Source organism: Pleurodeles waltl, chromosome 6 (assembly GCF_031143425.1).
Source record: "Pleurodeles waltl isolate 20211129_DDA chromosome 6, aPleWal1.hap1.20221129, whole genome shotgun sequence".
Classification (NCBI taxonomy): Eukaryota; Metazoa; Chordata; class Amphibia; order Caudata; family Salamandridae; genus Pleurodeles; species Pleurodeles waltl.
Window position 1 is genome coordinate 1,593,954,421 of NC_090445.1, and position 19,926 is coordinate 1,593,974,346.

Sequence of the window (19,926 nt, forward strand, 5' to 3'; positions counted from 1 at the left end):
TAGGTTAAAAAAAATAATTAGCATGTCAGAATTAAAATTGCAGATTTGCTAAACATGCTGAAAATAGTATAATTTATCTACCAGAAACTAAAAATAATTTAGAGAGGTGACAGCGAATTTTTAGAAGTCTAACATTATGTTAATCATGGATAGTGTTGAGGTTCAAAAATGGCATCAAGCAATTATATACTCAACTTATTTTATAATTGTATTAATCTCCGTATATTTTAATGAAAAAGTAGAAAATATATTACCAATCACAACCAAAAGCGCATCTTACAATTTCTTGTTTTATACAAAAATTGCTGTTGGAAGGACACCGATAAAGTTTATGCTGGAAAGGTATTAATTAGCCGCTGGCTCTGACTAATTTCAGCTGAGCATGAGTGAGGCAGTGCTGGATGGAAGAGGCAAGGCTTAAGCAGGCCTCTGAATTACTGGTTGGCAACTGCTTTAGGTGCTGACCTGGAGAAAGTTTATATGTGGAAGTAATGGGTTGGAAAGTATATACCAGCCCTCAGCTGAAAACAGACCCAAGGTGGTCCTGAGATGAACTGTTCTTAGTGCATGTGGACAAACGTTACTTATGGAATCGAACGAACAATCTGAAATGCTTGTTTATGATCAATTCATAAAACATGTAATCTTGGGATGCCCAGCATTAAGCCACTCTTTTAAGAATAAAGTGAATTCGAATAATGTAACTCGAATCATCAGTAGTTGTATTTCACTTTTTAAAATGGAAGCTGCAGCCCTTTTCACACTATAATGCTCTGTGGTCATCGTGTACAAAGGCTGTAGGGGTGAAAAAACATGTCTGTCATCCTATGCCTGAGCTTGCCTTCCTGTACCTCTCTGCACAAAAAAGGCTTTATAAAGTTATGACACGAATAAAAGCCCTTCCTGTTATGAACCACTTACTGATGGTTATTGCACCAAATGCAGTATCTGAAGGACTGGACACGAGGGGTCACTGGCACAACCATGGGCCAAATTTATACTTTTTGCCACAAACTTGTACTAACGCAGTTTTGTGGCAAAAAGTTTTGCGCTGGCTGCGTCATTTCACAATGCCAGTCGGGCGCCGTATTTATGGAATGGAGCAAGCTGGCCCTAAACTTGGGCTATCGTCTTAAAAAAGGACCCTATGCAGGTGGGGGTGGCGGTAGAGAAGGAGGGGGGTTGATATGATGTATCCAATAACAGGATTGTAGAAAGATAGTGGTATTGTTGTAATCCACTTTACGAATTACGCAGAGGCAGTTATGGATTTCCTCACCTTACTTCACGTTTAGGTCAGTGCCGGCACGGGGGGAGAAGCTGGTGCTATTTTTGCCTCCACCTGCTCGTTTCAGGGCTCTGCACAGTCCCTGTTCAACATATTTTGTATTACAAAAACCTAGTCTGTTAATTTGATAGATTCTTGATAAAGCAGGCATTGTCAGCTGCCATTAGATTGTGCCAGAAGCTGAAGTTGACTCAAAATGTGTCCCAAGACAACTTTTTTTATTTTTACAATAACATGCTAATGCTACCAGTATGCCAGGGCCTGCATGTTTATGATCCAGGCTGCTCAAAAGCTTCTGACAAGCCTGTATGAGGTTACAGTCAGAGGCACCGCAGAAGCTTACAGGTCTACAAAGCTTTAACTAAGAGCCTGTGGTGGAACTGGGGTTGGTGGAAAATTCCACACACTGACATCACTCCATGCACTAGCTCACTCATGCAGGGAATCGGGAAGCACAGGCTGCCACAGTTATGTTTAAGTTTCCATAGTAATTTGAGACCATGCTGTTTGATCCCCCACCCCCAATAACAGGCTATTCAGATGGATGCAAAAGTGTATGCAGTTGGTGTGGACGAAATTTAAATTACACTGCGCGATTTGCATTTTAAAAACAAATTACATTATGTTTTACACAAAATTCCCAAAAGTATACAATTTCACCACATTGCAAATTTGTGCTGCTGTTCATGGCAAAAGTATGGTGCAGGAACAACTCAAGCAACCAGAATGCGAGTGGCTGTTGTTCATTGCAGTTGTATTTTCTGCACAATTTTTTAGTCCGAAATGCATCCTCATTTCAAAAATTTAAGCATAGATGCCTTTTTTTTGCTAACATTTAGCTCTAAATGACAGATTTACATTATGCATGATTATGTGTAATGTTTTATATAATTTTTCTAAAATGTTGCCTATTTCTGCAAAAGGAAATTACACACATTTCTCACACCCATAGTTCAGAATAGACACCCTACAAGTGATATTTACCACTTTGAGTGTAACGGCCAGGTTTGACTGTATGGTAGACCATGTCCATCGTCATGCATCCTGAAGGTCTGGAAAATGACATAAATAAGCATGCATATTATTCAACAAAATATTGTTCTGCAAATTAAAGAATAAATAAGTAGGTACCTTGGGCCTGATTATGAGTTTGGATGTCCCAACATGGGACTGCCAAACTCACGGGGAGGACACCACCACCATGGCGGTGGCGTCACCCCCGTCCTATTACAAGATTTCTGACGGTGTGACCTGGTTGACCGGCAGAATCCTTTAAATGGAGCGTTCCCACGGCCAGACCAGTGGGAACAGTGCTACGAGATAGCACTCGGCTCCCTTAAAGGAGCTGATTGCTATCTCGTAGGACAGAGGGGGCCAACCAGCACCCTGGGAATGCCCACTCATTCCCAGGGGGCTGGGCAGGGGTGCTCTGTACTGCCCATGCCATGGGCAGTTCAAGGGCCCCCCCTGTGGCCCCCAGCACCTGTTCTCTGCCAGCCTTTTCATGGTGGGGAAACAGCCATTGAAAGGCTGGCAGAAAAAAAGGTTGTAATCAGCATGGCAGCACTGAGTTCTGAGCCACCCTTGCTGATTGCAACCTGGACTGTTGTTAGCCCATCAGGATCTTGGGTTCTGGTGGAGACAGCGATCTGTTGCCTGGTACACGTGCTAAACTTATAGTGTGGCAGTCAGACCACCACAGCCACAGTAGCCTGACCTCCACCACGAGTCTGGCAGTCTTGTGACCACCAAACTCATACTCAGACCCCTTGTCGCTAGTTTTAGCGCGTGAGTGCTCACCGGTTCACTAGAGATAACTAATATGATACAGTGAATACATCTCCATGTACTCAATAGTCACAGTGGAGAAGTATGCACTTGCCAATTGTGCCCCGTGGTTAATAGTATACTAGATATACTAGGTCACAGGTCCTGATGCACTTACTCAGTCCTCCTGAAAAGTATTAGTGTACTTGCTGACTAATCACATTGGGAAAATTAGCACTTACTCACCACCTTTAGTGGATTAGCGTGTTCATGGTCCATCAGTACCTGTAGATATGTGTGCATGTGCTCATTAATTTAAGTAAATATTTATGTCCGTCTCAAAAATCCCACAAAATAATTGTGCATCTGCTCATGAGCACCTGAGGTTAAGAGTACCCATGCTTATTAATAGCAAAGTATAGTGGCCACATTCTTCCTAGAGCTTATGCTTGTTTGTGCATATACTCGCTGCATGTGGTTTATCTGGGCCAACTCACTATTTCCAATTGACATAGATGTTTCATGTATCGCAGACAACACCTGGGCAGGTTCGGAAGTACTTTAAATCGTATCATTTAGAAGACTTGGTGAACCAAGTATACAGAAACTTGAAAGGGTGTATGCACTTGTAATGCTTCTGGAAAATGATACTTGCTAAAAAGCTCTACGTACAAGTTTCATTTAAAACACTTCTTCAGCCATCGGCCTTCAGTGCAGAAGAAAAGTACAAATATTTACAACAAAAAAATCCCAAAGCAAGAAAGACACTAACATAACACAGATTCATAAGATAGGTAGGACTGTCCAAATCCAAGAGGACAAACGTACCATTCCATGGATAAAACTCTGGAATGGGCTGCATTCTGAACATTAGGCTGATCACCATGTCTACTTGCCTGGTAAATATTGCACAGGAGAGAAAAAGGGAGTGTTCACCTAGAAATTCCCGTGCGGGGATTTAGGGCGACATGTACGAACTTCAGGTTTTGCGACTCGCAATTTGCGAGTCACAAAACCTGATGTACAACTGTGTCCATGACATTGCTTTCGATTCCCAATGGGTTTGCAAATGACCTACCTCATGAATATTCATGAGGGAGATCCCAATTTGCAACCCCATTGAGAATGGCCACCCTCACAGGGATGGTGGCCTGCTGCAGACAGCAGACCACCATGTCTGTGACTACTTTTAAATAAAGCAGTTTTTTTTTTTAATGCAGCTCGTTTTCCTTGAAGGCAAATTAAATGCATTTCAAAAACAAAAAAAGAAAAGTTTACTTTTCATTTTTTCAGAACAGGCAGTGGACCATAGGACCACTGCGTGCTCTAAAAAAAATATTTTTGCTGCCATTCACAGAGGGGAAGGGGGCCCACAGGGAAACTGGTGCTAACTGAGATTGTTTTGCGACCGCATTTGCAGTCACAAAGCAAGCATACGTGGGACTGCGACTTGCAATTAGGAAGGGAATACCTCTTCCTAATTGCGTCAAAACCCCTTTTTGCAATTCGGTAAATAGTTTTCTGAATCGCAAAAATGGGTCTGTACATCCCGAACTGAATTTTGCGCATCACAATCGGGCCGATTCGCTGTTTGCGACGTGCAAAATGCTTCGTACATGTGGTCCTTAACCCCTTAGCTGCTGGGCATTTTCCCCCCCCAGTGCTGAGCCCTTTTTTGGCTATTTGGGGTAGTTCGCGCTTAGGCCTTCATAACTTTTTGTCCACATAAGCTAACCATGCCAAATTTGCGTCCTTTTTTTCCAACATCCTAGGGATTCTAATGGTACCCAGAGTTTGTGGTTTCCCCTAGAGGAGACCAAGAAAATAGCCAAAATACAGTGAAAATCTCGTTTTTTCCAAAAAAATGGGAAAAAAGGGCTGCTGAATAAGGCTTGTGGTTTTTTCCCTGAAAATGCCATCAACAAAGGGTTTCTGGTGCTGAAATCACTATCTTCCCACCTTTCAGGAACGGGCAGACTTGAATCAGAAAACCACATTTTTCAACACAAATTTGGCATTTTACTGGGACATACCCTATTTTTACTATTTTTGGTGCTTTCAGCCTCCTTCCAGTTAGTGACAGGAATGGGTGTGAAACCAATGCTGGATCCAGGAATGCTAAACATTTCTGAAAACTAGACAAAATTCTGAATTCAGCAAGGGGTCATTTGTGTAGATCCTACAAGGTTTTCCTACAGAAAATAACAGCTGAATTAAAAAAATATTGAAATTGAGCTGAAAACAACAGCCATTTTTCTTTATGTTTTACTCTGTAACTTTTTCCTGCGATGTCAGATTTCCAAAAGCAATATACCGTTTTGTCTGCTGGACTCTTCTGGTTGCTGGGATATAAAGGGCTTGTAGGTTCATCAAGAACCCTAGGTACCCAGAGCCAATAAATAAGCTGCACCCTGCAGTTGGTTTTCATTCTATACTGGGTATACAGCAATTCATTTGCTGAAATATGAAGAGTGAAAAATAGGTATCAAGAAAACCTTTGCATTTCCAAAATGGGCTCAAGATAAGGTTTTGAGGAGTAGTGGTTATTTGCACATCTCTGAATTCCGGGGTGCCCATACTAGCATGTGAATTGCAGGGCATTTCTCAAATAGACGTCTTTTTTACACACTCTCTTATATTTGGAAGGAAAAAATGTAGAGAAAGATAAGGGGCAATAACACTTGTTTTGCTATTCTATGTTCCCCCAAGTCTCCCGATAAAAATGATACCTCACTTGTGTGGGTAGGCCTAGCGCCCGCAACAGGAAATGCCCCAAACACAACGTGGACACATCCCATTTTTTTGACAGAAAACAGAGCTGTGCCTAGCTGTGGATTTTGGCCTCTAGCTCAGCCGGGACCTAGGGAAACCTACCAACCCTATGCATTTTTAAAAACTAGAGACCTAGGGGAATCCAAGATGGGGTGACTTGTGGGGCTCTGACCAGGTTCTGTTACCCAGAATCCTTTGCAAACCTCAAAAAGTGGCTAAAGAAAATCAAGTTTTCCTCACATTTCGGTGACAGAAAGTTCTGGAATCTGAGAGGAGCCACAAATTTTCTTCCACCCAGTGTTCCCCCGAGTCTCCCGATAAAAATGATACCTCACTTGTGTGGGTAGGCCTAGTGCCCGCAACAGGAAATGCCCCAACACACAACGTGGACACATCCCATTTTTTGACAGAAAACAGAGCTGTTTTTTCCAAAGTGCCTACCTGTAGATTTTGGCCTCTAGCTCAGCCGGCACATAGGGAAACCTACCAACCCTATGCATTTTTGAAAACTACAGACCTAAGGGAATCCTAGATCGTTGACTTGTGGGGCTCTGACCAGGTTCTGTTACCCATAATCCTTTGCAAACCTCAAAAAGTGGCTAAAAAAACAAGTTTTCTTTACAATTCGGTGACATAAAGTTCTGGAATCTGAGAGGAGCCACAAATTTCCTTCCACCCAGCGTTCCACCCAAGTCTCCCGATAAAAATGATACCTCACTTGTGTGGGTAGGCCTAGCGCCCGCGACAGGAAATGCCCCAAAACACAACGTGGACACATCACATTTTTTGACAGAATACAGAACTGTTTTTTGCAAAGTGCCTACCTGTAGATTTTGGCCTCTAGCTCAGCCGGCACATAGGGAAACCTACCAAACCTGTGCATTTTTTAAAACTAGAGACCTAGGGGAATCCAAGATGGGGTGACTTGTGGGGCACTGACCAGGTTCTGTTACCCAGAATCCTTTGCAAAACTCAAAAAGTGGCTAAAAAAACAAGTTTTCCTCACATTTCGGTGACAGAAAGTTCTGGAATCTGAGAGGAGCCACAAATTTCCTTCCACCCAGCGTTCCCCCAAGTCTCCCGATAAAAATGATACCTCACTTGTGTGGGTAGGCCTAGCGCCCGCGACAAGAAATGCCCCAAAACACAACGTGGACACATCAAATTTTTTCTTAGAAAACAGTGCCTACCTCTGGATTTTGGCCTCTAGCTCAGCCGGCACCTGGGGAAACCTAGCAAACCAGCGCATTTTTGAAAACTAGAAACCCAGGGGAATCCAAGATGAGGTGACTTGTGGGGCTCTGACCAGGTTCTGTTACCCAGAATCTTTTGCAAACCTCAAAATGTGGCTAAATTAACACGTTTTCCTCACATTTCGGTGACAGAAAGTTCTGGAATCTGAGAGGAGCCACAAATGTCCTTCCACCCAGCGTTCCCCCAAGTCTCCCGATAAATATGATACCTCACTTGTGTGGGTAAGCCTGGTGCCCGCGACAGGAATAGATCACACAACGGTCAATGTTGGTCCTTACATGAGGCAGCTGTTGACCCTGGGGTGATCCATTCCTGACGCTGGCACTAGGTGTAGGCACTCAAGTGGGGTAGTGTTTTTATCAGGACAGGTGAGGAGTCACTGGGTGGTAGGAATTTTGTGGATCCCAGCATATTCCTGTAGTTTGTGTGACAGAAATGCGAGAAAAATAGAGTTTTTATTCAACATTTCAGCTTTTCAGGGTATTCTGGGTAAGAAAACTTTGGGGAATCCACACAAGTCATACCTCTGTGGACTCCCCCGAATGTCTAGTTTCCAGAAATGTTTGGGTTTAGTGTGTTTCTCTATATGGCCGCCGAATCCAGGGCCAAAAACACACGTGCCTGCATTACAAAACCAGATTGTTTTGCCATAGATAATTTTGATGTCTCCACAATACGATTTGGGTGGTGGAATTTGGGGCTGAACTAAATTGGGGAGCTCCCAAGAGAGCACTCTCTCTCTCTCTGCTTGCCACCGCATTCAGCTGCTCTCTGGGTTGGGCTAACCCACTATTACCCAGTTGCACAGCTTGCGAAGGGACAGCAGGACTGTCCTCATCACCTCCCTCATAATGTACTGGAAGAGGAGTTATCGAATGGGACTCCTCCGACTGAAAAATCACTCCCAGAGTCTGCGCCATTGTCCTATCCCTCAGATGCTGTCTCAGTATCTGATGTCTCAGTCTCTGATCCTATGTCAGAGCGGTCCTCTATAACCCGAGTGCAGGCAGCAGTCATCCATCAAGATGCCATCTCTGCTATTGGCTAAACTGTTGCTCTAAAACACTAGCCTACGTAGACAGTCACAAAATCGATGGTGTGTGTGAGATACGTGCAACAGTAGAGGCCACCTTACCTGCGCTTTTTCCCTCAATCAGCACGTTCTTTCAAGACACTCAAAAAACACCTTGTCACATACCATTCGTCACAGTCTTTAGCACCTCCTGCGCCCAGTCCAACAATCATTATTGGTGCTCCCACTCCCTCCTCGTAGGATTCCCTCATTACCACCCAGCAAAAGTGCCCTTCATCTCTCCATAGCCGCCCTCCACCCCGCACATACATTTCATTGGTATTATAGCGCAGGTAATGGCTGACTTTACTAATGTACTCAGCTATTTACATAAAATACAGATTTGCTCTTTGCAGTAGGCATATAAACCTTTTGCGCTTCTTTATTGCACTAAAACTGCCACTAAACAAGTCTGACCCTTTTCCCCCCAGGGAAACCACACACATATTGACAAAAGTGATATATATATGACAGCCAACCACCTGAAACTCAACTCAAGCAAAACCGAAATAATCCTCTTTGGCCCACACAAAAACACCTGGGACCCCTCATGGTGGCCCACCACGCTAGGCCCTGCACCCACCCCCACCAACCACGCACGCAACCTCGGCATCATCCTAGACTCCTCCCTCTCGATGACCCAACAAATAAACGCTCTCACCTCCTCATGCTTCAACACACTCCGTATACTGAAAAAGACATTCAAATGGATCCCCACAGAGACCAGAAAAACTGTCACTCACGCACTCATCAGCAGCAGACTTGATTACGGAAACGCCCTCTACGCCGGCACCACTCTAAAACTCAAGGGCAAACTACGCGCATCCAGAACTCAGCAGCACGACTCATCCTCGACCTCCCCGGACACAAACACATCTCTCCACACCTCAAATCCCTCCACTGGCTCCCCATTGACAAAAGGATCACCTTCAAGATCCTCATCCTTGCACACAAATCACTCCACAACACTCCCTGCCTACCTCAACGAGAGTCACCTTCCACACCCCTACACGAAACCTCCGCTCAGCTGACCTCTCTCTCACCTTTGTGCCCCGTATCAAACACACCACCACCGGGGGCAGATCCTTCTTCTACCTTACACCCAAAACCTGGAACGCCCTCCCAACCCACCTTCGCAAGACCCAAAACCTACTTCTTTTCAGGAAGGGCCTCAAAACCTGGCTTTTCGAACAGTGAACCTCCCAGCCCCTTTCGCTCCCCCCGCCCCAGCGCCTTGAGACCCTCACGGGTGAGTAGCGCGCTTTATAAATCTCTTTGATTGATTGATATATATAGATCTATCTATATATATATATATCTACATAGATATATCTATAGATATATTCATGTACATAGATATATCTACATAGATATATCTATATATATATATATAGATCTATATACAGTTCTATTTTTTTTTAGTTGTTGTATGGTTCCTTGGAGGCCAAAATGGCCCCCAGGGAAACCCTACATCATCTAAAAAAAATATTGCCCCCACAGGGGGTCACCCTGCCCACGGGCAACCCCCTGTCTTTTTATTTTATTTTATTCATTTTTTTTAAATAAAATTTCCCCTGGCGATCGCGCCAACCCCACCATCCCCCCCAGGGGGCACCTACCTTTTTTTAATTTTTTTTTTATATGTCCCGGGGGGGGGGGGGTGGCCTGTTTTCTGAGGGAGCCGACCCCCCCAAGTGAAATCCCTGGCGTCTAGTGGTGTTTCCTGGACCCCGATCGCAGAACAGCCAGGAAACTGTTTCAGAAGGCCTCGTAAGAAAGGGGAGACTCTCCCCTTTCTTACTAGGCCTTCCCGAACGTGGGGAAGGCCGTTTTACCCATCGAAGCAGGAAGCGGCCGCAAGGCTGGGGCGCGCTGACGTCACAAAGGGGCGGGTGGGGGATCGACACGGAAGATTTCAGCTGTGCTGCGACGGGGGGCCAGGAAACACTTTCAGGAAGGCCACGTAAGAAAGGGGAGACTTTCCCCTTTCTTACGAGGCCTTCCCGAACGTGGGGAAGCCCGTTTTCCCCATCGAAGCAGGAAGCGGCGCCGCTGACGTCACAAAGGGGCGGATGGGGGGTGGGGGGGAGACACAGAAGCTTCGGTGTCTCCCGGGGAAAGAAAAAAAAATAAAAAATCCTCTGGTGCGACGCACCTGAGGATTTATTAATACCCTTCCTGGTGTCGGCCACTGGTCGTGACCCGCACCAGGGAGGGAGTGTGGGCGTCGGCCAGTGGCTGACACCCGCACTAAAAAGTTTGCTGCAGTATTTTGGGGAACTGTTTGAAATACATGATGAGTTCAACACTATTCACAGTAGCAAGCTTTTTGTCATCAGTTCTTTGCTTCATTTTAGGGTCCTTGGTAGGTTTCCTGAGACGCATCCGACAATTGCATAGACCGCTAATGACACCAACTCGTTAATGATTCTTTGTCATTGTCAGATGGAATAGGTTTTATCTATGGTTAAGGTTTGAGTTTCTGTTGATAGTGGGAGTTGCTCTGGAGTGGTAGAAGTGTTTTCAAGTTTACCATAATTTTTGATTGCAAGCACATAAGTTACTACTGACACGCATGGATACATCTCTTTGTCTTTCTTTTCACCTTTATAAATTGCCAATTGACATATGAAAGTCCACATGGTATGTTTATTTTATCAGTCTCCTTTACATTTTGCTATACTTGTACCCTCAGATCTTTGTAAGCCTATATACCAAAGTTGATGCCACTAGACTTCTTGTATTGATGTATGCAAGAAATTGAGAATCGCTTTATGTGAGATGGTATGCAAACACAAGCCGACAATTGCTAAGATGGAAGGAGTTGCAAGCATAGCATTGCGATTCGTTATTGAAGATCATAAAGAGGTCAAGAAGGATGAGAATTGGAGTAAATTGACTGTGATGCGCGAGGTGAGAGATTAAAGACATGCTCCTGACTATGGAGCTGCAGTGGGTTTATCGTATTGTGGAATAGTATGTTATGTGAACACTGATCATTCTATTTTTTTTTTTAAATGACAGTTTTTTGCCGGATGTTATGGGACCACAAAATGACTGTCAGACTATGGTCTGGCATAAATGGTGTGTCCTAAATACCTTTGCAAAAATACCAGCCTACTGAAGTTGAAAATAGAAAATCTTCACCCCTCAGGATCCAAACAATATTTAGGATGAGGGCTGAGCAATGTTACATAATGTTTTCTCACAAGATTTTGTTAAATCCCATGAAAACAATCATTAAATTGGGCTTTTGTTTTGAAATGTGATTGGTTGGTATCTCGCATCACTTTTACAAGTCTTATAAAATGTCCAGTGCTTAATTTGTAAAAAATGAGTGCAGGGTCCTCGTCAGGAGGCCTCTGCAAGTTTCACAACCCATTGCTTCTACCTTTGCTGCAAATAACAGTGGCAACACAACTAATAACCATCACAATCCTACAAGTGTGACAATTAGGACTATTTCAGGCCCAGAAAGGTATATGAATGAACTGTGCAGCTGGTATTAATCACTTTCAATGTATATTGAATGAATCAACAACTATTGTTGTGTTCATATTGAAAGCAGACAAACAGCACCAGCATGTGGCTGACTGTCATAAGTGCCTGTGTTGACAATTAAGTGCTGGTGCTGAGGACCAGAAACCACTGGCTCAAATTAAGCACCGTAGATACCGACAGGAGAATCTTTTGTCTAGAAAATCTTTCTTGGAGAGACACTTTGTCTATGAGCCAGTCTCTAGCTGGTATTTCACTAGATTTGAGAATGAGGGATACATGCTCAGGTAAAAAAATGTCTTGTAATGAGTAATTTTGAGAAATGGCATTAATTTCTTATAACAGAAGCTTCATGAACTTCACCTTTGTTATTAGCATTTCTCCCAGGCCTATTTAGAACACAATATTTAAGTCAAAAAATATTTTTACAACAATATTGAGACAATCCCAGAGCATGTGCATGTGGTTTTTACAGGAGATCAGCGAGCAGTGAAAAGGGAGGTGAGATATGTTTGAATAAGGAACTTTCAAAATGTTTTTGGGCGGAGACCATTTTGGGCACTTGGAAAATGGGAATCAGTTATGTGGGAGATGTGAGAAGGAAGGATGTATGTGGAACTCTCTCTGTCTTTCTATATGTGTGCCCCTCCAGCGCACCTTGTAATGTCTGACTGGGTCTCAGAGAACTGTAGACAACACACACACTTTTAAGCTTATACCTTCAGCGGAAATCACATTGTAGGTAAACAGCCTTCTTTTTTTTTCTTTCTTTCTTGCACCAGAGGTCAGTTATCTAATAGCACTGACACCAAGAAGAGTCTACTAAATGCACTATCAGGACAGGGTGCCAACCTCTTTCAGAGGAGTTTAACGTGGGCCATTTTACATTTCCTTTAATACAATGTTATGCTGTCTTATGTGTTGGGACAAGTTCCTGCTTGCCTCCTTCATTGTTTTAATTTCATATTTCAATTAGCTCATGCTTTGCACACTGTTATTTTAGTTTGTTTTGTTCTTGTCAGTTTATATTTTTACTGTTCATTAGTTATGTTTTTGTTTCCAAATACTTGTCGCAGAAGTCGATGAAGGGTTCATCTTGGCCCTGGTCTGATTTATTAGTAGCCCCACCTCTGTCATAGTTCTTTGCCTTTCTTTTTTATACTGGAGGTGGATCAGCTGACTTGGGCCATCACTTACAAGGCTTTCTTAAAATTCCTGCCACCACAGTTGCACAGCCGATGCTCACAGCGGGCATGCTGCCACTTAGTCCTTGATTTGAGCCAGTGGTTTCCGGTGCTCGGCACCAGCACTTAATTGTCAGCACCAGCACTTATGATAGTCTGCCACATTGCGCAGCTTTTTGTTTCATTTAGAGACCAGCACAATAACATTTGTTACATATTTAAACCTACACTATGAATGTCTAATACCTGTTGCCAGAGCCATTCTTTTAGCTTTGGGCACCTGGAATTATCAGAACTGTCACAGTTTTAGGAGCATGGTGGTTATTAGTTGTGTTGTTACGCTAAGTTGCAGCACTGATAGCAGCAACGGGTGGTGCAAGTGGAAGCGGTCTCCTGACTAGGGCCCTGCCACTTATAATTTTTACAAATTAAATGCTGGGGCCACCGTGCCAAAGGCCAGCCCATCCACACACATTCGCACCCGGATGGTGTGGTGCAAATGCTGCCAGTTATTGTAGTCTTATCCATATCCTATTGCAGGCTCACTTTATTCTACCTGAATCCCGCTGCATTCTCACTAACAAAAAAAACAGATATGGCAAAGCCTATTTTCCTTTTGTGAAGGTAACTTTCATTAAAGTATCAGTTGCATTTCCTTTTCTCATACCTGGCAGACTCTCCTACCGACATAGCACTAGCCACTGGCTTTCACATAAGACATTCCCACCATTTTTCAGCCTTTGGAGGTGGTGTTTCTCTTCTCGTGCATAACTCAATTAAAATATCTACTTCAATACTCTCTGCTTTTACTGTGATCGAGAGAGTAGCTATTTCTAAACACTCACTGCACTATACTGTGAATCCTGCTCTGTCAGTCCTATGTTACATTTTTGAGAAATCCTTATATGGCCTGTCATCCCAGGTGATGTTATTGAGAGAAAGAGATAGTAATGTTTTGAGCGACTATCCTAAAGAGGGTCAATTCACAAGACATGAACAATTCATTCACCATAACTATCCTGAACCATGTTTCTTCTGAGCCTGTTCACATCATGGGAAACGCCTTAGACATAATTTTGTCTTGTCACTATACCCCAGTGGTGTTGCAACCATATTCAGAGTATCGGTGCTGCTCACTAGCATCAGATCAAAACAACATGTTACCAAATTTGCTTATGTTAAAAAATGAGCGAGCCCAACAACTAGGGCTAACCCCTTCAGCAGGTGAGTGTGGCAGAAGTATTTCTCCTGAAAGCATTTTTCTAAGATTGGGACCCACACAATAACGGAACACTAGGGAATGATCAATACAACTGAGTCTGTAATCTAAAGGTAAAGACAATACTTTATTTTCATGTTTTGATCTAAACTCTTCATTGAGCCTTGTAATCACTGTCTTCCTGGCTCTTGTGTCTACCAATATATCAGTTGCTAAAGGCATAACCGTGAAGATGCCATGTTTGCAAAACACCATTACGTAAAATCTAGTTTTCAAACAATTAATTTGAAAAATAAGGAATGTCTATTCAAATACTTTGATTGTTCTTTTTTTATCCATAAAAATTTAAAAAACTGATGACTGCAGGGTAGAGTTCTGCACTGATGATGTTGACTGGAAGCAGCACATGTGGTAAATGTGAGTGAGTAGATGGGTTAGTGTAGAATGCAGAGATTTGTGTGCTGTTTTGTAGGTCTGAAGATGATGGAGAGTGTAGAATTGTAACCATTTGTCAAGGTAACTAGACATTTGTCATAAGAGAGCTGCTAGGCTGATCTGATTGTGTCTTAAGAACACTTTCTACATTGTTTCCTGCAAGGCAAACAAACTTCCAGCTCAGATTTCTATAACAGGTTGTTTTGCTTTTGTATCACAAGGACCCTGCATGTCTCCAATGAAATGGTGAAGTAGTTAACATTTAGGTGGAGGGGAGCAGTAGTTTACTGCTAAGCATAAAGGCAGATTGGATATGGTCAGGTATAAGAAATGTAAAAACCGGAAAATGAACCTAACAATTCTGAATCTGTATTCAGGGCAAAAGGTTAAATCACTATTCAAGTATCAGAGTAAAAACGGGTCCCAGAAATGTCCACCAACACATGTAGGGCAAAATTAATTTTGACATGTATGCGCACGCCTTAAACCAAAATAAAATAAGCTTTAAACTAAATCACCGTCCTATCCCATGTATAGTTCATACCCATAGCTCACTTTCTTGTCAATATGCTACTAGCTCTGTTCAGTGCTTTAGCCAACACTTACCCAGGGACGCCTGTGGCAGCATATAGGTCCCCGTCATCAAGTAATCTGAAAATGGTGATAGGCATCTTCATCATTGTCTTCATCTGAACAAATTGTGGACAGTCTGATGCCACTGCAACAGCATACCACTGCCCTAGAAACTAGACGGGAAGGGACAATAAATGACTACAGAATGAAGATATGCTAAAGCTGGTGGATGAGAACCACCTCTACCAGTGTCCATAAAACAAGCAGGAAAATTGCTTCAAACCAAGGGCATGGCAGTATTCTGAACTGGCAGCACTCTGAGCACTGGCTCAATAAAATAGCACCAGAAACATCTGCCTTTTTCACAGTACCTTTAAATGATCCCACGTTGATGCATCTGCTCAAAATTTGCCATGCAGAACCCGAATCAGAAAAGGATTGCATTTCTAGAGTTCCCTGCAGATTTGTCAAAATGTCATCCAGGTTATTGAAAAGTAGACCTAACGATATGTTTAAAGGGACTAACACTGTCACTGTATTGTGTACACATAGAGAGAGGAAAAGTGAGTGAGGGGGGCAGGTGCAGAAAAAGAAAGGGTACGTAATGGTTAACTGTGACAATATGGTCCCAAATTCCCATCATGTAGTCTATACACATCATATTCTTTACTCTTACACTTTTGAGTAATTCTACACTCTGATTTAGTAAGTAGTCAAAAGTAGTAGAGTTACTCAAAAGCGTAAAAGTAATTTACCCATCTAAATTACTCACAAGTTTGTTACTTTTGTGAATAAAATCTGCATTTTGTTAATACCCCAAGGCCCTTCAATGTGGTGGAGGCATGTACGTTTCACATTTGAAATTAATTTAGAGTATAGTTTTGTGAATGCCCACAACGTGGCAAACTTACTCAAAAGTGTAAATTGCTCAAAAGCGTAAGTTAATGAATCAGGCTCTAGGTTTCTAACTGGAATGGATGAAAACAATACTGGCAGAGATCAATCCACATAAGCTGCATTTTTGACACATAATTTAATAACTTTGCCAAATAATGTTATTATCCGTGATCCACAATCCTACTAGACACGACAATGATAAAGCTCCGAAAAGTGGTTTAGTGCCGTCATTATGTTGATGAGATCCATTTTTCTTGGTAAATGGTTACATTTGTTCCATATTTTATAGCTCCTTGTGAAATATGGATAGTCATACCAATGCTTTTTGTGCAATAACAACACTCAATCTTGCAATACATAGTATTTATGCAGATGCAAGAATTGTAATATCCCCTTCCTTAAACAATGGCAATAAACTGCATGTTAAACTCTCTGCATCTGCATGTACAGTTTATCCTATGCTATTTTCCTCTGTACATGCAAAACTAAAAGATGTAATTGATTTCCCCAAAATACTTATAAGTACTTCTTAAGTGAAAGTGAGGTCCTGTATTGTAAATAAGACATTGTAGCGCTGCCATGGATTTTTTGTTAATCTAAATTTGTTTATAAAGGACTGGGGGGATTAATGGCCCAGTTGTTTTTCTCTGTAAAAAGTTGAATCCATGAGTGCAGGAGTGTTTCTATTCTTTTATTTTCCTTTTGATTTGAGATCTCTTTGATTAGGTGTTAAAACTTCTTTTAGTCTCTGAAACGGAACATCTGTAGGCAGAGAAGTAGAATATTGTTTTGATTTAATATACAATTTAATATGTACTATGAAGAAAATCACCTGAGTATCAGCAATTTGTGATTCTGCATTTATCATTTTCTGCAATAAATAAATAACTAATAAAGATAATTATCTAGCGCACATTGTCTTTGGTCAGCGTGTGCTTGCCCTGACCTCTGATGTGCCCTTTCATAACTTTTTCATGACTTCCCAAACGAGTCCACTCATTTGGTCTTTAACCTTGGATTATCTTTTGAATTCTTGGCTCCAGGGATATCCACAGATCCTTAAATGTGCAAATGTACTCTACCTACTTCTAAAATTAAACCCATTCATGAACATCCTGAGCTCTTCTTAAAGCACTAATTTCCCAAAAACTACTAAACAGATTTACACGAAAAGAAAAAAGGCAATTTCCTTGAATAAAGTTCTACCTTTGTTCTACCTTTGTTCACAATTTGGTGGAATTCTATTTGTTTGCATTTACTGCGTCAAAGAGCAAAACTTTGTCTGGGAATTAAGATGGCAGATGGTAATGTTGGAGCCCCTGCTTTTTCTTGGGCCCTACTTGATGGATCAGCATGGAACTTGCCTAGAAGGACCCTAATTAGATGAAGCTTTTTTAAAGTTTTGTGCAGGTTAGACTTGACATCCTCAACGTGGTAATCATTGGAAACATGTATTAGATCTCACAGTAGACTATTGAAGGTGACTGAGGGTGGGGTTGCTTTGCCCTGCAGATAAAGTTCTAAATTGCTGCACTAGAATATCATAGTGATGCAATTTCGATTAAACATGCATTGGAGGTTGCACATTAAAGAGTAAATACTGTGTACCGCCATTATTCCTCACAGGCCTCATGATTTCTGTGCAGCAGATTAACAGAGTTATGACTGTCACCTTCTCAGTGTCAAAGTTGGCCATCACTGGAATCTCCATAGCCTGCACCTGAAGCAGGCCTGTGAAGAGCAGTCCAAGACTTATCCACATCACAGACATGATGGTCTTCAAGGTTTCACACTGTCTGTGACTTTGGGTCTCCTGTGGCTGTAGGGCTCTGTGTCTCCTGGGGCACGGGTGATTACTGGGCAGTGTGCTGCACACTTATACATCTGACTACAGGAAGTAAAGCAGGAAGGTTATGTGCTGCCAAGACTTTCTTATGCAACACATTGCACCACTGGAGATACAAGAGATAGCTTGATGCTCTAATGTCACTTTGATGCTGTCAGAAATGTCACCCTACTTGATAACACTGGCTTACTTACTCGATGCATGCGCTGATTAAGATAAGAAGATGTCATACAGCTAAGTAGTTTCCTTTATTGCTTTTTAAACATGGCCATTCCAGCTTGTCTGCTCCAATTGTGGTAGCATGTAAAGCGCAAGCTGACTGTATTGTCATGTTGTGATCTGTAAATATCATTTTTGCGGCCGAATGTAGACACATGCATACGCGGCAAGAAACATAGGAGAGCAGCGTGTGAGTTTCAAAAAGACCATCACTCACTTCACAGCGCATCCCTCGCCAGGCCCAGCAACCACTGCAAAGGTCAATTGAGGACAATAACAATCCGATTTAAGTTAGAAAGGGCCTTGGATCAAAACTCCTGCACCTGTTTCCCCTCGCATCTCAGCATTAACACTTCCATCAGGCATTGTAATGCAGTGTTATGTGAATTTATAGAGCACAAAATCGACCAAAGGAGGCATCACAGCACACTACTCAGCAGGACCCAAGTGCAAATATATAGTGAAAAAGGCTCAAGAAAAAAGCAACATGTTACTTTTTTTCTGAAAAATAAATTAATTAGTCTAGCTAGAAAGACTTTAACAAAGTCTGGATGCTAGAAAAGAAAATTTGCAATCTATGATGCAAGTCTTGCGTCTTGCAGAGTATTCTTTGCAGGGGTGTAACTTGGTCAGAAAGATTGGGGGGTGTGAGCTTCAGATTTTCCGACAATCAGTCTGGCATATAATGTTTAAATATATTATACAACAAGCAGGGTGCATGAGAGGTGACCAAGGGCAGTAGAAAGGGAGAGGAATGTGGATTGGTAGGGCTACTAAAAGAGAAAACACAATATTTTGAGGAGTGAGATTCCAAGTGATATCTCACAATACCCGACTGAAAGCACACCCAACTATTTACCAGAAAATACACTTATTGGGTGGGGTGGGGTGGAAGCCACGCCCCTGATTCTTTGGACATGATGAGGTAGATTGGAGGGCACATGTTGGGCTGTAAAAAGAGAAATGTGTTTGACAAAAGTGTGGCAGGATGCTAAGAATGGCACAATAACACAGACAAAGACTGCAACTACAGACTTTTGGCAATAAGGGAGCACTGTCGTTTGCTAGATGAAAATGAACAGATTCCTAATAGGTCAGACTCAGGAGTCGAATTACTTAATTCCCGATCACCTGCAGATGGCCTGTAAGGTAGTTGGGTATCCAATACAGGATGCCTGTCATACATCAGTCTGGATTAAATAACTCCTTCTGCGACAGGGAAAGCAGGTCAGCACGAGTTTGATAATCTGTGGTTTAAAAGAAAGCTGATCAATTGATAGTGGCCAAAGGTTACATGTGATGCTCAGGTCCGGTGGACAGGTAGGGTGCACAGGCAAGGAGCCTCCAAAAGAGGGGAAAGAGAGAGAGAGAGAGAGAAAGAGATAGAAGGGACTATCACTGCTGCCAGTTAAAAAAGGGCCCCTTTTGATTTTTGCACCATGCCCTGAAGTCATCATTCTGACACTTAATCTAGCAGTTCTGCTAGGCCTTTACAATTCTTCCAATTGAATATGGCATGCCTACACATTTTCCCCTTAGATAGAAGTCAAATCTTCCCTAAGTAAGCTTTTCTATTTTCACCTGACAAGTGGTGGAGCTCCACAGTTGGTGTTATTGAACTATATCCCACAAACTAGGTTCCTAACAGGAAATATCTTGAACACAAGGTTCCCCTGCATGACTCTTATGATCAGTGTGTTATTATACACAATCCTTCAGCAGAATCACATGCACTTCCCCTCTCAATAAAGGGGGTGGGCTAGGGACAGCTATGCAGTCATCTGTTGACCCCACAAATGTTTTCCCCCATTAGATGATCCTCTACACAGTTTTCCCCTGATTAGGTAATGTGGGACTGTCTTCTTCTTAGTATTTGCTGGTCCAACGAGCAGGTAAGTGGCT

The 19,926-nt window shown here is 42.4% G+C and overlaps 1 protein-coding gene across 1 annotated transcript in view; it reads right to left on the reverse strand.

Moving 5' to 3' along the window:
* LOC138302180 (olfactory protein-like) overlaps nucleotides 1-17,795 on the reverse strand; it is a 38,104-nt gene extending 20,309 nt beyond the window's left edge. Inside the window, exons 1-3 of the mRNA XM_069242528.1 lie at nucleotides 17,632-17,795; nucleotides 15,096-15,235; nucleotides 2,273-2,340 (exon numbers count right to left, since the gene is read on the reverse strand). Coding sequence (XP_069098629.1) covers nucleotides 2,273-2,340; nucleotides 15,096-15,235; nucleotides 17,632-17,730 — 307 coding nt within the window. The 5' untranslated portion in view covers nucleotides 17,731-17,795. The remainder of the gene's footprint in view (nucleotides 1-2,272; nucleotides 2,341-15,095; nucleotides 15,236-17,631) is intronic.
* Nucleotides 17,796-19,926: the final 2,131 nt, after the last annotated feature.